Source organism: Perca fluviatilis, chromosome 23, assembly GCF_010015445.1.
Source record: "Perca fluviatilis chromosome 23, GENO_Pfluv_1.0, whole genome shotgun sequence".
Classification (NCBI taxonomy): domain Eukaryota; kingdom Metazoa; phylum Chordata; class Actinopteri; order Perciformes; family Percidae; genus Perca; species Perca fluviatilis.
The window spans coordinates 24,101,958-24,124,466 of NC_053134.1; the positions used below are offsets into that span (position 1 = coordinate 24,101,958).

Sequence of the window (22,509 nt, forward strand, 5' to 3'; positions counted from 1 at the left end):
ACACTAAACTAAGTGGTCACACAACAAACCTAAACTTTCTTCAGTTGAAAAATATACATGTTTTCAATTGACGAACATCATGTTTGTAATCCATAGCTCAATTCAAACGGGATCAAAAAAGAATTTGTCTCTCCCCGTTCACTACCATGTATATGTTTTCCAAATTAAGGTCCCATGAGGTCCACCAGAAGGGAAGGGACTTTGCCTCTGTATCGGGACTGAAGAAGTCAGATCGGCACATCCCTAATCATTACAGTCATACTTTTACACTTTCTGTGACTACATCAGGAGTTATCCACTGATTTACAGTAGTATTTTAAGGAGTTTTCACCCAGTTGACGTCTCCATCAGGGGTGACGGACGCCTTATGACATCAATACTGTTACGTCCCGGTGGTTTTGACGCTCCTTAATAGTGATCCTTTGCACTTTCAATGACCTGTGGAACTGACGTTCACTATGCTGTTGTAACACCCCTAGTCTCCCTAGAAGCGTGTGAAATGACTAACTAAAATATTTTATTAATTCATTGCGAAACATTGGCTGATATATCAGCCTAGCTTGAGTCTTTATAGTGCTTATGTGTGAAATATGTCGTACATTTAATTTGTCTAACGGCATGCACAGTAAATGGTAAGAAGCAATGACCTGGGTTTCTGTTAAATTGCCAGCAGTGCTGGTATGACACAAAATGAAAAAGATATTTAATTTCTGTGAGTATTGCAATCACCATTAACTAAACATAAACTTAGTTCCAAATATCACTTCAGTCATTATTGTCCATGTAATGACTAGAGGATTATGTGCATTATATCACTGTAAATAATAGGGGTGAAAAAAAAGAAATCGAAAATCGTATGTATTGTGATTTTTTTTGCGACTGCATCCTATCTGTTTCCAGCAAAACAGACCAGAAGCAGAAAATGCAAAAAAATCCATGTTATGTTCTTCTTTACAAGTGAAATAAATGTCAGACTGACTGACTTGTGATGTGCATTCTTCTTAGAAAACTATTAGTTTTTGGAATTTCTCATGATATATTGTGTCTAGTAGTGTATTATTCAACTTTTGTTTTGTTAAAGAATAAAAACTTAAAAAATAAAAATCGCAATATTAAATACTATCGAATCGCAATCCTAGAATCGCAGTAAAAGTTGACTCGGCACCCATGTGTCGGGAATGAATCGAATTGGGACAAAAGCATATCATATAAGCATAAAAGAGACTAATGGTACCAGGGTCTGGGACGTCTGGATTTAGTATGCTGCCGGGACGCTTTGGTCCCATCATTTCTTTTAGCACAAGCGCTTCCAGTGAAATCATCCATTTAGCGTATTTCATTACAGGGGTGTGTTCTGGCTAACTGTAAGGCAGAGGCTTCTGTGGAATTTGCAGAGCTTCCAGAAGAGCAGACAGCCATTGTGGCTCATGACAGGTTGCTGAAAAATGACAAGCGTTGGCCCAGGAGCAAGGCTGGGCCACACACACTCTCTGACGATTGTTCTATAAATCAGGCTCTCTGCCAAGGCCAATTTTCTTACATTGGTGTAGAAAGACATGCTGGGAACTTCGAAGGAGAGGAGAGCCTGAAGATATTAAACCTAACCGCTCTTCCGCTCATTGACTTGATGTCTTACTAATCTAATTTAACAACGGTTCTAGAGAAGCGGGGGCAGAGCCAACAGGATATTAGTAATAAGGGTGTGAGGAAAAAAGCTCATCAACAGGTCAAAGGTCTGAAAAAGTAAAAAAAAAAAGGGGGCTACAAGTCCCTACAATCTATATCTAATAATTATTCATTTCTTACACTGCACTGCATGATCTCTGGCCCTGCAGTCCCATGTCAAAGTGTCCTTGGGCAAGACACTGAACCCCGAGTTGCCCCTGATGCTGTGTATCGGAGTGTAAATGTGCGTGAATGTTTTTCTGATGAGCAGGTGACACCTTGTACAGCAGACTCGGCCACAGTGTGCGAATGGTTCCTGTACTATGTAAAAGCGTCGTTAAGACTAGAAAAGCGCTATATAAATACAGTCCATTTACAGTTTTTTTTTTATTCTTGTATTTGTATCTTGTTCTATTTTAGCCTGTTTTTATTTTCTATCCCTTTATAAACTGCTCTTTCATGTTGTACTTTTAGCGTTTTGAATTGCCTTGTTGCTAAAATGTACTACAGAAATAAAGTTGCCCAATGACCTCAGCCTGTCAGTCAGTCAATAGGGCATAGTTAACACTGCAGTGCCTGCCTGTCTTAAACCATCCAGAGTGGAGTTACCCTGAGCTACGAGATTGTGAAACAAAGGCTTACGAGTACTTTTGAAATCTTTCATGTTCTAAGAACACCACGTTTTATTGGCAATGTCATGAAGAAGTACTACTTTCCACAATCCTACAGTAAGTGTACAAGTGACATCTCTTGATTGGTGGCGTCTATGATCGTTAATGTACACAGTCTTGTACCTTTGCCATTTTTTTTGCCCCCAATTAAAATGTTTTATGGTCACAATTCATCTCGTAGCTGGTTGGCCTGGTTGCAGCCTTAAAACTCTTTATATAGGCATTTTTTGAAATGTCAGTGGAGCAACTGAATGGGGAAAATCACTTCCGGAAGCAGAGCCGTTCAAAAAGTGGGCGGTCACTGTTATAAAATCAATAAAGAAAAAAAATATATATTAACATTAAGTTAGTTTTTCCAGACCATTTACACCTATGTGATGCACACTGTAGTCAAGCCTCTCAAAACACAACACAAATGGACACGTGAGGCCCGTCTTTGTGCGTAACGTAGAGTTTTTCCTGCTTGCCTCTATGACATAACGTTAGAGAGCCAATCACAAACATTATCAGATCTTGGTAGAAGCATGCTGCATGCGTATTGGCACACTGACGATGATGAGATTTACTCCTTTACGGTATTGAAATTGGGTACTGAATAACGAGGCATTTTTTCAATACAATGGCGGCAATTCGGTCGGTCGGTGCCTAAAAGTATCGGAATGTCTGTTGTAAAAAAAAGACCAATGACCGCTAGGGGAAATAATCGATTTGATGTGGCTAATGTAGAAATGTTCAAGATTTAAAATAGCAATTTCCTTTTATCCTCAGTAATTGCATTTAAAATTTAAAAAAAAAAATCAAGACTTAATGACTGATAAGATGTACTTTAAGTTAAAATGCTTTTATTTTGTAACTAACTTTCAGGCAGCTTGGCTGATTTTGAATGAAGTCACACAAGTTTGTGTTACAGTCTGTTATCTGCGTTGCTATGAAACTAAAAGCACTTCATAATGCAACATAATAATAATGTGAACATATTATTCTCGCACCTGCTGTAACTAATTTACTTGTGAGTGAGGTAAAAGACTAAAAAGGTCCAACATTGGCCTTGTTGTTGTTGTTGTTGTTGCTGAGATCATCCCATGAGCCCGCAGGTTCAAGACTTTAAAAACAGCCAAACGTGTGGGTCAACGGTTTTGTATCCTTGTGTCTTTGAGAGAGAGGAACCAAGTCCCCGCTTACTCTTTGGCGGTAACCTATGGGCGCATGAGCAACAACTTGACATCTGAAACATAAATTCTCCAAAAAGAAATCAGAGCTCTTACTGACGGCCAAGAATATTTGGTTGGTTGTTTTACCTATTTTGTTTGCAACATACAGCACAGGTTCTTGTACTGAAGATATCTTTGCTAAATTATCTGGTCATAAAAACACATTTCTAAATAAAATGATTCAGTGTCTAAGTTTACATGTACATAATATTCCGGTTTTATGCCCCGATTCCAAAAAAGACGATATTCCGACTAAGCTGTTTACACGGCTAACGAAAGTGAATATCCCACTAATATTCCTGTTTACATGTAGCCGTGCAAAAAGATTGACGTTTTTCCAAATTGACGATGCGGGAATTGTTGGACTGTGCGAACACAGCGTCCCTCTTTCATTCCTTCAACCAGCTTCTTGAAAAGGTCGGCGTAGCGATGTCTGCACATATCCAAAAACCTGCTGATATCTAAGTCATAATGTTTAAAAGTAGTTGGGTTTCTCCTTCTTATTGGGTCTGCAGCCCTGCAAACTGTCAGCTGGTTGGTTTGTGTACAGCAACCATAGCAATGCACAGAGCTGACCGTAAGCCGCAAACAGGTAGGAGGCCGTAAACTGAAGTGAAAACCCAGATTGAGACGCATATTCCGAATGCACTGTATGTACACGTCCAAAGAATGCCTCTAAAACCCAAATAACGCAATACCACACGTCTTAATCGGGAAATGCTATACATTTGGAAAAAGGCCTTATTCGGAATATCCAACCGGAATATGCTGTTTACATGACCTGTATCAAACTCGGACTATTGTCATATTCGGAATAACAGTGGAATATTGGTGTGCATGTAAACGTACTCAATGATGTGTAGCCTATCCACTTTCATGTTTCCCATGTGATGAGCTATTCTGAAAGCGCACAGCCTCTGGGCGTGTAACTTTTGTCACAAATACGTGATCGATCATCCCTACATAAATCGCCACTGTCCCCAGTCAGGGGACAAAGGTCTTTTCTACTCTCGTACCTGCTCCTGTGAGTCAAGGGAAGTGTGGCTCATGAGTCAGTGGATAAGCATTCCCAGTTAGCCCTGCCCCTGTTTGTTAAGGCTGGCTACCCCCTGAAACTGAAGCACTCCAGCGCCGAACCCACCTGCACCCACCGATGTCTTTCCAAAATCTTTTCTACTTGCACTATAGAAGGCAAGGCACACACAACAACACTTGCACACAGCATTTTCATGATGGTCGGATCATCTAACCGGGTGCATGTCAGTGCATACTTACTGTTGTATGAAGTGTTATATGATGTGAACTTTATTGAACAACATTTTTACGAGGCACAAACCCCCGTCCAAAGAACAGTTACACAACTCCTTCCCCGCCCATTGCGCGTGCTGTTAACCATAATGCTTTACATGGACAATGAACCTACAATGTTCCGTTCACAAGCGTTGAACCAATTTTGTTTATTTCGGCTGGTTGAATTCTTGCACATGCCTGGCAACAAGACCACTCACATTTTTTTTCTATTTTAAAATAGACAAACAAAATTCCACTGCCAGTCTAGTATTCAACGCCAATCGCATATGGGAAAATCAAGCCTTATTTTTTTTCCATAAACCTTGTTATGGGAGGTCAAATATTGGGTGATGTTTTTCCATGTTAGTCTGCAGAGCCAGTTGGGCACTGGGCAAGGGCAGGGCCACACTGGCACACAACATGGAAAGCCTTTGAAAAGAGTCCAATATAAACTTTTGAAAGGGTTTGTTCTACCAAAACATACTCATTTTGAGTCTGAGAGCTTAGATAAATGCCATGGCAGTGATACAAATGAGATATGGATCACTAGTTTTAAGAAAGGTCACATTTATGGCCAATAAATTAAAGAGAAGACCTGAAGAGACAATGATAAGTGCTTGAGTTGCCTGGATGACAGCACCTCTAAATTTATACACGGAGATAGGATTGGAAAAACACTGCCTTGCCTCCCTTTACTATTATTAATACTACAAGTTAACAATGATAATAATAGCTAGGATTTTTTTATACCGACTTTAAAAAAAAAAGGGACCCAAGTTCTATGGCGTTCATTCTCTGTATGCATTTGATCATGTTATACAAAGGGTTTAACCTGAGCCAGGCCATACAACAATGATAGCAATCCTATATAGTATACAGCTGTTCAAAAACTAAACTAAACACACAGGTACATTGGTACTTGGTATATGATATGCAAGTTCACGTATGGGTGTATCGTTTTTGTATTGCCGTCGCAATATCAACTGCCGCAATGACACACATCGCGAAAGGCTGCGACATATCGCGACAGACACTCAGATTTCTTGTGTTAGTTGAAAGAAAATATCAGCAGAAAACAGCACTTTAAAATGTAATAATGTCATTCTTTTTTTAGTGGTGCCTTTTATCTTCAATTCAATGTTCAATTTGTTAAAAACAAATAAGAATGTTGGAAATGATGTCCTTTGTTCATATGTTGTATTTTAGCAAAATAATGAAAAGCAGCAGAAATGCAGAACTGAGAACACTTTAATATCTGTTTATTTATCGCAAGTAATACCGTTATCTTGATATTCAACATCGTTATCGCATTGTGCATATTTTCCTCATATCGTGCAGCCCTATCGGGAAGGGGAAAAACAAAAGAAAAGAAAAAAATAGTATTGGAACATCCCTACAAAGTTTGCCAGGAATAACAGGATCTAACTGCATTCGCAGACTGTGGTGAACAGGTGAGTTTTGAGAAGTTTTTTCGAACATGTCCATGGATGTGGCATTACAGCATTTCTGCAGGGAGAGAGTTCCAGAGGGTGGGGGCTGCCACACTGAAGGCTCTGTCCCCAAAGTTCACCCCCAACACGTATTTTTTACGTGGTTAGCGTATCTGAACACATTTTGCACATAGCCTACATTTGTGTTAAGACTTTTAAAGGCACTCTTACCAGTTTGTATACAGAATATAACATATCAGTGCAAAATTACTGTCTCTGTTACTGTAACCTTTTTTTGCTTTTTGACTGTGGAGCACTTGGCTCAACTCTGTTTTATTTTTAAATGTGCTTGATAAATAACGTTGGATGGGTTGGATCTAAATACAAAAAAAATAGGCCTAATCACAAGGCCAAACCTGCTGTCACAATACAAAAGTAACATCAACAATACGGATAATTCTGCAGAGGTTGCCCCCAAAACTGGAACAAGGACTAACGTAGAAACACCTCTTCTGCATTTCTGAGGCAAATAACTTTAGTATTTCTGTGCACCATTAACTAGAATAATTAATATTTGAAATATAGATGTTCTATGGCTAACAGGAACATAGAAACGAAAGCCGATTAAGCCACAGGAAATTAAATACAATGGATAGGAACCATGATAGAGGAGGGTACAACAAGTGGCAGGCCCCACTTTGGAAGGGCCAACAGTGGCACTTTGCTGACATCTTGTGGCGTATTAACGCAACCGAAAATATCTGCACACAGTTTAAAACTCCGTAAAACGCATTGAATGTATTTGGAGGATATTTGGTAACTTGTTTGAAATGACTACTCGCGCTCGTTTGGCTATTTCTGAGTTTTAAACCCTTCGTTTAAAGACAATATGCCGCTAAGTAGCGTTAACGTTAGCTAGCTAGCTAGTGCTTATTATAGCACTAGCTAGGTGCCAGGCTAAAGCATGCTAGCCGCCGTTAGCTCAACTATGAGTGTTGTCCTAGACTAACGGTAATAGCCAAGACTTGTTTGCCACTGGGGTTTTTAGTTGTCACTGCGGCTTTAGCGAGTTTTGTTCAGTCTGAAGAGAACATGTGGACTCACCGTCTCAGAGTCCTGCTGTTGTTGTTCTCCGGGGTAGACTGTCCTTCATCCGCTGAAAACTTCCTCTGCAAGTTACTGGAGCTCGCTTGTCTTTTTGGTTTCTCTGAAGTCGAAACGGGAGCTGGGACTTCACCGGTTTCACCCATTTGAAATGTCATATACCAGGGGTATTTTAACTATGTGCTACTGAATGGGATAAACGGAATAATAACGATACATCTAATTTTTATCTACTACAACAGCAGAAGCTCCTGACTGTTTTTGAATATGGCGGAAATCCAAAAACCGACCAATGAGAATAGATCAGAGGAACTCGTTGCTAGGATATTACGCTTAAGTGGGCGGGGCCAGAGCAGCTCAACTGGGACGGTGGTGACTGATCGATAACACAACGGACTCATATAATCAGAAGTTTATGAATGATGTAGGCATAATTTAGTTAAGGATTCACACTATTGATACGTTCTTTTTTATTAACTCCATGAAAGATTAATTTAATCAGCGAGACAGTTTCTTAATGAACTAATTTCTTCTCCTGTTTATATTCACAGAGAAGCAAAGAAAAGAAAAACACGTTGATTGATAATCAGACCATGAGGCAAAGTAGCACAGTTGATTAAAAAATAATCTACATTTTTATGGAATTCTCTTGTTTGGACAATCATTTAATGTTAGTCAATGTACATATGATGCACATTGACTATACAGATATACATTATCATTATTACAGTATCTAGTCCTAGACATATAGGCTCTCTATATATATATATATATATATATATATATATATATATATATATATATATATATATATATATTATATATATGCATATTATATTATATATTATATATATTATATATATATATATATACACAGTGCTGCTCATAACCAGCTCCCGATCTGGGTTCGGGGGGCAGAAACTGTCACCTCATTCAAGAATGAACTTAAAACTCTCCTATTTGATAAAGCTTATAGTTAGGGAGTGAGGAGTTGCAGTGTTCACCTAACTGGCCCAACTGCTTCTCTTCATAATTGTTAGATTAATAATACATAACAAAGTAGAGGGAGGCAGGCCAGCCAAGCCAGATCCGGCAGGGGGAGAGTTCTAAGCCCGAAAAAGCTACCTCTCCTTATGACCTGTCTCTCTTAGTTACCTGTTATAGTTACGCTTGTTATAGTCCTAGACTGCCGGGGGGACTTCCTTCCTTTGACAGACTGAGCTGCTCTCTCCTCTCCCTTTCTATTACTGTTTCTATTACTGTTACTATTACTATTACTATTTGTGTGCAGCCCGTCCCAGAAATGCTTGTTACTAATCCTAGCTTCTGGGGAGTTTACTCCCGGAGTCCTTATGCTTTTTTCCCCGCGTATTTCCTTGGAGAACGTTGGCACCAAGACCCTGGTTGCAGCTTTCGCGTGGTCCTGCTGCACTCCCTGCTGAGCTCAGCGATGCCCTGCAATGTCATGCTGCGTCCTGCTGAACCCTGCAGCTTCCCGCTACATCCAGTCACTGTTCCATTATTAATGTGACTACTATCGCCACTGTTCATCACACCCCAACCGCGCTCGTCAGACACACGCCTACCAAGAGCCTGGGTCTGTCCGAGGTTTCTTCCCAAGAGGGAGTTTTTCCTCGCCACTGTCGCACTGCTTGCTCTTGAGGGAATTACTGGAATTGTTGGAATTGTTGGGGCTTTGTAAATTATAGAGTGTGGTCTAGACCTACTCTATCTGTAAAGTGTCTCGAGATAACTTATGTTATGATTTGATACTATAAATAAAATTGAATTGAATTGAATTGAAATTGAATAAGTATTCATACCCATGCTAAAGTTGACTAAAAAGAGGAATAAAAAAATCATCTTTTGGAAATTGATCTTAATGCCTTAATTAAAAAAAAATTAGGAAAAATCCAACCTTTTAAGGACAACAATTTTTTTGTGAATGAATAATGTATTGTAAATAAATAAATAAATGTTCTTCCTTAAAATACAGGGGCCATAATTATACATACCCCTATGTTAAATTCCCATAGAGGCAGGCAGAATTGTACTTTTAAAGGCCAGTTATTTCATGGATCCAGGATACTATGCATCCTGATAAAGTTCCCTTGGCCTTTGGAATTAAAATAGCTCCCCCACATCATCACATACCCTTCACCATATCTCACGATTGGCATGGTTTTATCTCAGTTAGCCTAATAGCTAACTAAGATCCATATCAATGCAAATCAAACCAGCTAACTGATATAAAACCATGCCAATCTCTTAAATTAAAAACCTGGAAAAATTGGGGTGTTCTAAAACTTTTGACAGGTAGTGTGTGTATATATATATATCTATATATATATAGATATATATATATTTATAGTGTGTTTGTGTGTGTGTGTGTGTGTGTGTGTGTCAAACACAACACAAGAACATGGGATTATTAATGAAACAGGTGGTTTTATATGTAGTATGTATATATATATATATATATATATATATATATATATATATATATATATATATATGTAGTTGGATTTGGCAGTAGCCTATATACAGTGTGCTTATATTCACATCAGTGATAATATTTACAGAAAAACATGGTGTATAAACGATACAGTACATAGGCCTATACTATATACTATCGTTTATACACCATGTGCTGTGGAAGAAGGTCTGGGAATACAGGCATATTTTGTGATACATGCATATAACAAAGAAACCACATGTATATGTTATATCTCCCAAAAGTTCACTTAGACACTTTATTAATATATCAATATTAATCTGAGTTTGTCAGCGGCAAAATAAGCACTTTTGTGAAGGTAAATACAAGCTGGACAATTGCCCTGTTAACTTACATTGTAGCTTGATTCACCCCTGCTGACTGCAGCGATCTTGCTTAATATTGGGACTAATTTCAAAGATTGTTGTTCCCATCAGTCACTTAGACACAACAATGTAGGAAAATAGGTTGAAAAAAAACGGTAGTTACCCTTTAGGATCAGAGGATGTTGAGTGAATCACATTCTGGTTTATGTCAAAGTTTAGTCAGGAGACGGTTTTGAAACCATTTAAACACTTTTTTCAAATTCTATGACATTGAATAAAACACCCAAAATTCAATGGAAGTAATCATTCATTTAAGGATCCATGCATCCATGTTATTTTTGGGCACTGTGGTTGAAAGAAACCCATATTTCTAACATAAATAACTTTAAAAATGGGTCAAATGTAACTTGAGGTAAACACAAGGGTTAAGCTTGCTGACTCTGGATTTGGCTTTGCAGCTTTAGTGGAGCTCCACTGCATAGAACAGCCTTCAGTATACAGTATAATCTCCTGCACTCCTACACTGTTTATGAGTGTATCATTGTAGCCATAGTCAGAGCAAACAATATTAAGATTATTGCTATAGGGATTCATAGATCAACAGCAGAGAAGACATAGATAATTGATAACTGCTCCCTGGCCTGACCTCTCTTCACTGGGAGTTCATGAAAAGTATTTGTGATCACGATCAAGCCATGAATAAAACTCCTTTCTCCTCCCTGTCTGTGAGACAGGATCTCTACTGGGACTCCATCATCTTATTATATGTAAAACATGTCAGGAAATGAAAACACATGCAAACAATGTCCTGTGAAATCTGCTTTATTGTTGATTTTAAAATAAAAAGGCAGTTTGATTCACTTCCAACAGCTCAATAGACTTAAAAGCTTTAGTGCGTAACTTTTTGATATTAATGAACGTCCGTTACATTCCAGCCGTTGCCAAATGAGTTGCTCCAAAGCTAATTAAGACTATCAGCTCCACACAACTCTCCCTGGATTTCTCAGTATGGCTATGTCCGGTGACTTTCTCCCCCATGAGGAATTCTAAGTAATGACAACAAAACTGTCGGCGCGTCCACATGATACAAGCCTTCCGTGATCGCGCAGCACCCCCCACACCTCCTCCACTCAGTTGCTAGTAGCCAAGGAGGACACGGAGGATTAAAAAAACATGGACTCTTCAGAAAGGTCATTATTTTTGCTCGATTTTCTGTACACGAAAGTCGCCGGACGCCACAATCTTCTGAACATAGTCCTACTGAGAAATCCAGAGAGAGTTGTGTGGAGCTGATAGTCTTAATTAGCTTTGTAGCAACTCATTTGGCAACGGCTGGAATGTAACGAACGTTCATTAATAACAAAAAGTTACGCACTAAAGCTGTAACAAGTAAAAAAAACAATTTTGAACCTGGCTTTACCCTATGCAAACGAGTGCCTTTTTTAAAAATAAGATAATGCATCATTTGCGTATTCAAACATAACATTTCAGAGAACTATAAAAAATAAATGAAAAAACATTTCACCTTATTCACCTGCAGTGTCTTGTCTTAAAGAGGCGTATCCCGTGACTTCTGTCAGCCTCTAGTGGTGTTCAGTGGGAACTGCAGCAACATCCACCTGTTGCTGGCAATGAAAATGACACAAATACTCCAAATACTCTCTTTTACTAAGGATACAAGTAAGATAGATGTGTTAGAGCTGAGATCAAGTTACCCACAAATAGTACAAGTTGAAAACAACATTCATGAGTCAGGGCTGCTGGATTTTTTGGTCAATGTTGAAATCCCGATGATTTAACATTTAACATTACTCTTTGACTTTTTGGGAAGACGCTGCATTTATTGTACCGAAAAAACAGTTTAAAAGGTCCCATGGCAATTTCACTTTATGAGGTTGTTTAACATTAATATGTGTTCCCCCAGCCTGCCTATGGTCCCCCCCAGTGGCTAGAAATGGTGATAGGTGTAAACCGAGCCCTGGGTATCCTGCTCTGCCTTTGAGAAAATGAAAGCTCAGATGGGCCGATCTGGAATCTTCTCCTTATGAGGTCATAAGGAGCAAGGTTACCTCCCCTTTCTCTGCTTTGCCCGCCCAGAGAATTTGGCTGTAATTCTGCACCAAGGCTGAATTTCGGGAAAGAGACTTCAGATACAGTATTAGGGGACCACTAAGGTCTATATAAAAGAGACTTCAGATACAGTATTAGGGGACCACTAAGGTCTATATAAAAGAGACTTCAGATACAGTATTAGGGGACCACTAAGGTCTATATAAAAGAGACTTCAGATACAGTATTAGGGGACCACTAAGGCCTATATAAAAGAGACTTCAGATACAGTATTAGGGGACCACTAAGGCCTATATAAAAAGAGACGTTGTGGCATTAAATTATAAACACAAAATAAGATAGTGCACAACAAGTAGTGCACTTTCCCAATCTTTTGAACACAAGTATATAATAAACGATTGCATTGTTTTTGTCATCATTAGGAGCCAAAATCGGAATCGCGATCAAAATTTGATTAATTGCACAGCCCTAACATGAGTTTCCGACAAACTCATGACCAGGGGCGATTCTAGGATACTGTAGGAATATTTTATAAGAGTATGTGTGTATGTGATAGTTGCAAAAGAGCTGTGTACAGTCAAATGGAGGAAGTGTTTAAAAGTACTCCGGGTGACCTCTTGATGCACAGAAGGTTAAGCTTAAATCATGAAAATAGTGTAGGCCTTATATGGCGTAAAAGTGCATTTTTAAAGGTTACGAGAACAAGAAGAGGAAGTTGCACCAGACAGAAGAACCAACCCTGTGAGAGTGAGTGTGTGTGTGTGTGTGTGTGTGTGTGTGTGTGCGCGCGTGTGTGTGTGTGTGTGCGGCAACAGAAGAATCTGCCCTGAGACAGGAGGATGACACCCCATCAAGGAAAAGGATAAAGGTTGAGGGATATTGCAGAACGGGGCTCACAACTTGACAGATACTTTGTTATCCTGAGCTCTGTATTTTCATGTCTGAAGTTAGGGATACTTAGTGTCTTTTGTGAACCCACATGTGTTTTGTAACTTAACTGCTGGACTCCGTAAACTTTGCTTAACTTGACTTCCTCGTCTCAGACTCGATCCTTGAGTTTTGGTATCCATAAGTCCTAACAACGAATAGAGTAATTGGATTCAGATATCTTGGCCTTCGGGCCTGTGTCTTTTTAGACGAAATTCCCTTTCTTCAGATCAGAGCTTCAGTGCCTGGCACCCTTTTAACGTAACTTTTGTAAACGTTATTCCACTGTGCCAAGTGTGCATTTTAACATCATTTTGGACCATCGTGGTAGGGGACACACTGAATTATGTAACTAGAAAGATACCGACATTTCTGAGAAAACTTCCTTTAAAGCTGAGCCAAAGGGCCATTGCTACAAAGGTGAGGTGGTAGCTAATATCAATGAAATCAGACATTTATTCATGGAAAAACAGACATTCCCAATAAGCAGTATCACCAACTTTAGAAAATTAGATTACATTTTACTAAATGCTGACTAGCACAAAGTTTCAGAATTTTTTTTCTGAATGATCTGGACATCTAGGTTCTGGGTATAGTTTCACAATGCTGGGATATTCCCAGAGCGGAACTCCTCAGCTCACAATAGATTAACACAAACTTTTTTTAGCGATTATTTTTTAGGGGTGCCGGGATCAAGTAAAAAAAGGGCTACAATCACCCCCCTGCTCTTGACGGATTTCTTCCAGCTTGAGGCAAGAAAACAAAAAAAGGCAATAGTTACTTTCTTCTGCTTGTGCTGCTTTTTTGGCTGAAGACTCTCCGACGTATTGATCCACAGTTCTATAACCGATTTCAAATGGTGCTAGAAGGCTGCAGCGGGACTCTAAGCACCAGAGGAAATCAGTTATCTTTTAGAGGAGAAAGAAGAGAGAGGTCAGTTGTGTGCTTCAGTCCTCCTGAGGGCTCACTCACTGCCGGAGCTGTCCTCCTGTCCCCAAGAACACTGATTTCAAATGGTGCTAGACAATGGGAACACACATCTAAACCACCATGTGAAACCAGCTTCTGGGGGAAGATGTTTTGTGGTGCCACAGCTGCAGCGGTGAGAGTCACTACTTCCGCACTTTAACACTGAGGGCCCTATTTTAACGATCTCAGCGCACGGCGTGAAGCGCCTGGCGCAGGTGCGTTCATGGCGAATCCACTTTAGCGGCGAAAAAAAAAAGGGTCCGTGTGCCAGGCGCATGGTTCAAAATTGTTGTACTTAGTGTCTTAAAGGTGCAGTAGGTAAGACTTATAAAACTAAATTTCTGTTAAATTTGCTGAAACTGACCCTATGTTCCAGTAGAACTACGCGAAAGTCACACTGGACGACATAATCTTCTGAAGATAATCATACTGAGAAATACAGAGAGAGTTACTAAAGCTTTAAGTACATTTTTCTGATAAAACTTACATTTACTTATGAAACATTTTCAATGCTGGACTTTTACAGTGTGGTATTAGTACTTTTACCGAAGTAAAGGATCTGGATAATGGGTGCCTGGGTAGCTCACATGGTAGAGCACGCGCCCATATACAGAGGCTCAGATACGAAGCTCAGTCCTCGACTCAGCGGCCGCGGGTTCGTTTCCGACCTGCGGCCCTTTGCTGCAGGTCATTCCTCCTCTCTCTCCCCTTTTATGTCTAAGCTGTCCTGTCTCAAATAAAGGCCTAAAATGCCCCAAAAAATAAAAGCATCTCAATACTTCTTCCACCACCGAATGTAATGTAATCTGATCTCATCTGTATTTACAAATGTATTTTAATTGATATATTGTATTTTATTAGTTTCTTAGGGAGAATAAAGTGATAAAACGGGTTCGTTACCTTATTAGGGATGGCATGCAGTCCGATCCTTACTCAACCATGACAAAGTACATATCATTTGACAGCACAGAGGCACAGAGATTCCTTTTGCGTAAACCATTGTAAGATTCCAATATCACTGCGATAACAGTTGCTTATTTCTGACGGTAGTGCATGCAATAACAGAAAAAGTAGCCATGAAAAAAGGATGTCCTTTAATGTTTTGTTTTTTTTAAGCCTTAAGTGCAGCACCGAGCCGTTTTGGGGCACCACCTTAGCCGAATGAATGTAACTAAATGACTTTCCTAAGATCTAGTGATTGTAGTTGGACTTCATTAGCAAGTTTTGTCTTTAAGCTTTTTGAGTGTTACTTTTTGATTATCTGCTCTAGCTTTTTACAATGTTTAAGACACACGTGGTGATAGTGATGGTCCAAAATGATGTGAGACTGCATATTTTCTCCTTTTAAAAAACCTAACATTTTCTTGAGGGAGGTCCCTTAGACCCTCCAACAATAAACATGCACCTAAGTCTTCCACAAACCATTTATCTTTTTTGTTGAGTTCAATTTTCAACACACGCTCTCTTCCCTATAACCTATTTGGTGGAACATGTGCACACGTTCCACCAAAACAGGTTCCTTCCCGAGGCTATTTTGCAGCGGCACCGTGGCTCTGTCCGGCGCCTAGCGCCGCCCGTGACGACTGTGATTGGTTTGAAGAAATGCCAATAAACCAGAGCACGTTTTTCTCCAAATCCCACAATGCTGTGTGGACTAGCCAGACCTTCCTCCGCAGCGCTGTGGAGGAAGGAAGGTTTGGCAATACCAAACTTAACTCTGTCAGAGGAAGGAGAAACGTGACGGCGCTTCTCATTGCGAGGAAGTCTGTCTCACGCATGAATGTGGTTGCCGTGGCAGCAGCAGCAGCAGCAGCAGCAGCAGCACGGACAGCTGGGACGGGGAACATTTGCCTCCAGCACCGGAGAGGAATTCAAACAGAACGCACATCACGAGAAACGGGGCTGACAGCACATGACAGCTACGCCTGCATTAGGCGGAATTCATAGCGAGTGTTGTCAGCCACATACTGAAGCACGGTGTTATTTCAGACATCACAAACATCATACATAATGTTGTGAGTGCATAATGATGTGTACCGACTTTGTTCGGAACCATGGTTGGGTACTCACAGCCTCCTCCTCGCTGCCATTTGATCCTGCAGGGAAGAAGACAGAAGAATTGCATGACAAGCCTTGTGAATGTATGTATATGTATACACTCATTAGTGTTAATGTGTACTGCAAACATGAATATCCCTTCAACTCCAACATCATTCATCCCTCATTCAAAACCCTCCGAGCTAAAGCTATGTGGAGTTTGTTGTGAGTGTGCTTCTGTCGATCCAGACTACGTGACATTGAATGCAACCGACTGTACCTGTCCTGCAGGTTATGGACACATGATACACATTTATGTGCCTGTGACAGTGGCACACCTTTCCCTATGACTAATCAACTAAAGAAATCTTAGAGGAGTAAGACCAAAATGATAGCCCTAATTATATATATATATATATATATATATATATATATATATATATATATATATATATATATATATATATACACACACACACACTGTACCATTAATGGTTGATTAGGAAATTGCACAATTACTGTCCTGCTTAAGAAAGTCAGCATCAGTGAGATTAGGAAATTTCAGTGACAAAATGGCAAAATAAGTCAGATGGTTCCAGTACAATTAAGAAAAAGTTGAGTCTATTCACACTGAGGGCAAATTGTGCCCCCCAGCTGGCAAATTCTCCTCCCTCGCTTGAAGACAAAATGGGATTTAAACCTCCACGCTAGATTAAATGGCTTGTTACACAGCTGTTTCCTCTGTGACATACGAGCAGAGGAGCACATATAGCCTGAGGAATGTACAAATAGTGACAGTGTGTGTGTGTGTGTGTGTGTGTGCGTGTGTATGTGCGTGTGTGTGTATGTGTGCATGTTGTGTGTGTGTGTGTGTGTGTGTGTGTGTGTGTATGTATGTATGTATGTATGTATGTGTGTGTGTGTGTGTGTGTGTGCGTGTGCGTTTGCGTGCGTGCGGTGTCTCATGTCACAGCACAAAGACCTCTGTACACGTTGTTTGTGGGAACCGGCGCCCAGCACTTATGTAACCGGCCGGGTCGTCATGACAACAAGGCTACAGTAAATTCTGCATTGCCCCCGTGGCCCGCAGGTGTTTGAAGATGGCTGTAAGATGACCCACAACCGCCCATGTGTTAGAGGGGGAGACAATTGGCACATCCAGGTTGGAAAATCTCCATAGGCATGGTGGGTATGGGGGGGTTACAGAGATACAGTTTCTTTTTAGCGTATATTTGAATTTACAGTAATATACTGGCTGCAGTGTAATTCCTGCCTTTCCTTTTTTCCCCAAGATGCATCGGTATTAACAGTAAATCCCCTGTAGTCTGTAACATTCGCAGATTGCTATAATATTATTACTTTCTCCCAAAATGCATTGCCATTTACAGTATGATTCTGTACATAACATTAAAACAGTAAGATACTGTGAGATATTTTTTTTATATCCAATACAAGTACAATTCTGGCTGGATTATTTGTGTCCCCTTCAAAAGTGCTTTTTAGAAATGTTATGTGTCAACCCCGCCCCCCCAACATTATTACGCCCATGATGGTAGGTTAGGAGGGTGGAGGCAGTGGGAGGAGAGGAAGCTGACAGCATCTCATAGCTAACTTAATCAACCAGATCCGACTTCACACTGAGATGCACTTAAATCCATGACCCGACATTTTGTCATGCCATTCTGCTTATTGGCACAAGAGGGCGACATGACATCTAGAAGCTCCCATGCTACCCTGTGAAATAGTTACTATGGCGACACAGGAGAAGCTCTCCTCGCTCCGGCCCTTAGTTCAGGGAGGTCAAAGGTCAGGGTCAGTTGCAATACTGGCTCCTTGCAATCCAAAACACAGCATCGCCATAAACTACAGCCTCCCCAGAGGTGAACACCTCTCACACACATTGGATTATGGGACTTTTAATACATTATAGAAGCTGGAAATCCAAACCGTTCTGTCAAACAACTGTTTAATGGTCTAATCATTTCAGCTGGACTTGTAGGCCTGTATATTGTTGGGTAGTTCAATTTATAATAAAACAACATAAGCTACGTGTGTTTTGTGTGCAGTAATCTTGATGTCTGAAGCTGTCAGGTGAATGTAGTGGAGTAAAAAGTCCAATATTTCTCTCTGAAATGTAGCGGAGTAGAAGTAGAAAGGGGCATGAAAAGAAAAGACTCAAGCAAAGTACCTCAAATTTGTACTTTAGTACAGAACTTGATCAAATTTGATACTATAAATACTGCAAATGAGGCCATAGGAGAAGATCTTAAACACTGAGAATCCAGGCTGCAGTGTAGTTCCATACAGCTGAAATGAAAAGCCGTTTTAATCGTTTCCAGTTTCTAAAATGTGAGGAATTTCTGCATTGGGTGCTTTTATTTTGAAAAATTATATTTCATTTTCCTGATGATGCTAACATACTTTTAATTTAAGGGGTAACTACCGTTTTTTTTCCAACCTGGACCCTATTTCCCTATGTTTCTGTGTCTAAGTGACTGATGGGAACAACAATCTTTGACACTGGTCCAGTATTTAGAGAGATCTCTGCAGTCAGCAGCGGTGAGACAAGCTACAATGTAAGTTAACAGGGCAATTTGTACGGCGTGGTATTAGAAGTTTTACTTAAATTAAAGGATCTGAATCGGATCTACTTCTCCCACCTCTGATTGAATGGCCCTATAGCTGCCTTAAAGGAACATGCCGACTTATTGGGAATTTAGCTTATTCACCCTAACCCCCAGAGTTAGACAAGTCCATACATACCCTTCTCATCTGTGTGCGTGCTGTAAAGCTGTCTGGCGTCTCCAGCGGCATCAGCCCATCACAGAACAGGCAGGTGAATGGTTCCAGTAATCCTACTGCTCCGAATAAGTGACAAAATAACGCCAACATGTTCCTATTTACATGGGCGTGTACAAAAAACAACGTAACATGAGACACAGTCGTCTTCTAACCGTAAACAAACCGGGAACTATATTCTCAGGCGGAAGAATATAGTACTTGGGCGGAGTGATATGCTCGCAGCTAGCCTGTCTGAGAACATGTTGGTGTTATTTTGTCACTTTTGTCACAATTGGGAGCAGTAGGCTAGTTGGAACCAGTTACCTGCAGGATCTGTGCTGGGCTAAGCTAATGCTGGAGCCGTCAGACAGCGTTACAGCACGCTCGGAGATGAGAAGGGTATGTATGGACTTGTCTAACTCTGGGGGTTACGGTGAATAAGCTAAAGTCCCAATAAGTCGTCGTGTTCCTTTAAATGTCCGTTTGCCAAAGTGCCCCTGTCCCTAAAGAGTCAGTGCACACGACTGGCTAACAAACAATTTGTTCGTAAGGTTTTTAAAGAATTAGACTTGAGCTAAAAGAAAATGGAAACAGAAGAGGCCTACGAAAAACCCAGAACTAATACCAGCCCCCTGCAGTATGAAGTGCAATGAAGTGAGTCAAGGACACACACACACAACACAAACACACACGTGCATGTGCGCATGCACACACACACACACACACACACACACACACACACACACACACACACACACACACACACACAAACGCACGCACACAAAGGCTTCCTTGTGGAGGTGAGGCGAGCACTTGTTGTCGGCTCTCACTCTGGCTTCCTGTTCTATTCTCTCCCAGGAAGTGACACACAGAGACAGAGTCTCTCACAGATATGCGCGCGCACACACGCACGCACATGCACACACACGCACACACACACACCCACCCCGCTGGCATGAATGACAGGCCCTGGCTCCCACGGGTGACAGTGATGTCATCCTCCCTGCCGCCCCACTCCGTCTGTCCGTGCTGCCTCTGTGCCTGGAAGGAGAGAGGTCGAAAAATGACGTTACGTAAATGATGACGACTGCGATTTTATGTAACCTTTATTTTTTCGTCGCCTTGGTTTGCTGACTCATGGTGCGATACTCCAGCGCGCTGGTGATTGGGCTCCTCTCATAGCAGGTCTATTTATTTTTTTATTTTTTGAGGTCAAAGATTTGTCTTTAATGAATCACAGTGTTATCTTCGAGGATAAGCGAATGGATAAATAGATGGAGGGATGGAGGGGAGGGGAGTGTAGAAGGGGGAGCTGCAGCACTAATCAAACAGATCCACAGGATGTTCACGCCATTTAGCAACAGCTATCAGTCACACGCTGCGGAACCACTGTATGTAATACCAGCCACAGGCCGCATCATCACACACCTTCAGGTGAGAAACGGAGGGTGTGTGTGTGGGGGTGGGGGGGGGATGAACAGATAAAACGGGATACTTTGTTACATACAAACATTCAATTCAGTTGTTTGACCAATCCACTACAAATCCACTACCCCAACCAACCTCCCTAAACGGATTTCCAGTCTTTTATACTACCCGCTACCATTTCCGCTCTTAACAAGGGAGAATGAATGCGTGTGCATGAGCAGTGATTGACACGCAGTTAGACACTCCCCCCCGACCCTGATTGGTGCATCTGAACAGGGAGCGGTGGTTTTTGCAAATCTCACTACAGGCTGTAGGTGGTGCCAGAGGAGCTGGATTTTTTTTATATTACATAATTCATGTAGTTCTACTGGAACATAGGGTCAGTTTCAGCAAATATGACAGAAAGTTAGTTTTATAAGGCTTACCTACTGCACCTTTAACGCGCCCGCAAAGCATCCCGGGAAGGCGGCGCTGCATTTGAAATAAGTGCTGCGCGTCAAAAAAAGCTGGCCGACGTCCGTCTCTATGCAAATTAATTAACGGGTTGATCTATAAGCATATAATGATTTTTTTTTTTTTTTAAAGGCTCCGCTAAGCACGCCTTTTGGTGAACATTAGGCGCTTTGCATAGGAGAAATCGTACCGCCAGTCAGTGTGAGATTCTACTGATCGACACATAATAAAGCCCAAGTTGATAAGATTGCGTCCCAAGGAAATCCACTTGGAGACATTGTTGTAGTAAATGAATGTTGTAATGTAATCAGATTTTGGGGGGAAATTGCTGGGACAGCGCGACCCTGTAATCTCATGTCATCATTTGGGCTTTGATTAAATTTTGAGTAAAACGAGAGATTTCCATTCTACTTAAACTCCTTTTGAATGCATAAACTGACGAGATTACATTTTCATTTCAACGGAATTGCACCTTATATGAAGACACGTGACTAATAAGATTGATGTATTGATTGATTTGAATTGATTTGTAAGAGAGAAGACAGACTTGGTTGCACGTGCAGTATTAACCCTCAAATTTGACCCATTTTCATAATGTTTTTATATCAGAAATTTGGGTTTCTTTCAGCCAAATTGTCAAAAAAAAATAACGTGGATGGTTCCATACAGCGCTCTTCACAAGTAAAATAAATGCTCAGTTTACTACTTTCATTGAATTTGGGTGTTTTATTCAATTTTATAGCATTTGAAAAAATTATTGAGAAAAGAACGTTGGAAAAAGTGACAAAAGTGTCAAAAAATAACAACAAAATGTCAAAAAAGGGAGAAAAAAACAACAAAAACATCAGAAAAGAGAATATGTGTCAAAATGTGACAAAAACTAAAAAAAAAAAGTTGAAAAAGACGACAAATAAGTTTAAATTGTAACATTTTGACCCAGAAAAAGAAAAAGTTGCATGGTCCACGTGAAGACAACACAAGGGTTTAAAAACCATTCATCACCCGACTGCCAGAGGAGCGCTCCTCCAGCAGACATATCCGGCACCTCAGGGCCACAGACCCGATACTGATCCTCCCTTCCCGTCAAGAACACCCCCCACCATCCCCCCCGTGAGCCAGCTGATTGCTCATATGTGGCTGTTCCAGGAAAAAGTCGAGCGACTTGACATTGACACGTGCGAGTCAAGATGCTTAGTAGACTCACCGGCGTGGCTTTCTACAGACGCTGAATCACAGAGCAGTCACCGCCAAACTGTCGTTACCGATTAAACCAACAATACCTTCCTCTAGCAATTACCTTCAGAACACCGATATATTACCTCAGTCTAGGATGAGTTGTTCTCATTTCCTGGGAAGGGAAGGGAAAGCTGGCACAAACCCAGCCATTCATTATTCGGAAAGCACACAGCATACAGGTGTTTGCAATGTGGGGGAGAATGTGTGCCTGCTCAAGTTATCACGTGTGGGTGTGTGTGTGTGTGTGTGTGTGTGTGTGTGTGTGTGTGTTTGTGTGTGTGTGTGTGAACGTGCAAACTCAAATTGTTATACAAATGCCTGTTCTGCTCTTTGAATCAATGAGCTCTTTCACTAATGGGCCAATCAGCGACAATAGCTACACTATACAGTAGCTGGCAACGCTGCCATTTGCATTCA

General features: G+C 40.7%; 1 protein-coding gene and 1 long non-coding RNA gene across 4 annotated transcripts in view; both read right to left on the minus strand.

Moving 5' to 3' along the window:
- The window catches only part of net1 (neuroepithelial cell transforming 1), a 43,165-nt gene extending 35,549 nt beyond the window's left edge, over positions 1-7,616 (minus strand). Inside the window, exon 1 of one of the 3 annotated variants that reach the window (XM_039792024.1) lies at positions 7,372-7,616. In XM_039792024.1, the coding sequence (XP_039647958.1) occupies positions 7,372-7,529 (158 nt within the window). In that variant the 5' untranslated portion in view covers positions 7,530-7,616. The remainder of the gene's footprint in view (positions 1-7,371) is intronic. The other 2 variants (XM_039792025.1, XM_039792026.1) reach the window with 2 other exon arrangements.
- Positions 7,617-15,774: 8,158 nt separating this feature from the next.
- Positions 15,775-22,509, minus strand: part of LOC120553435 — an 84,394-nt gene continuing 77,659 nt past the window's right edge. The window contains exons 5-6 of the long non-coding RNA XR_005638165.1: positions 19,922-20,016; positions 15,775-16,253 (exon numbers count right to left, since the gene is read on the minus strand). This is a non-coding gene — a long non-coding RNA (uncharacterized LOC120553435). The remainder of the gene's footprint in view (positions 16,254-19,921; positions 20,017-22,509) is intronic.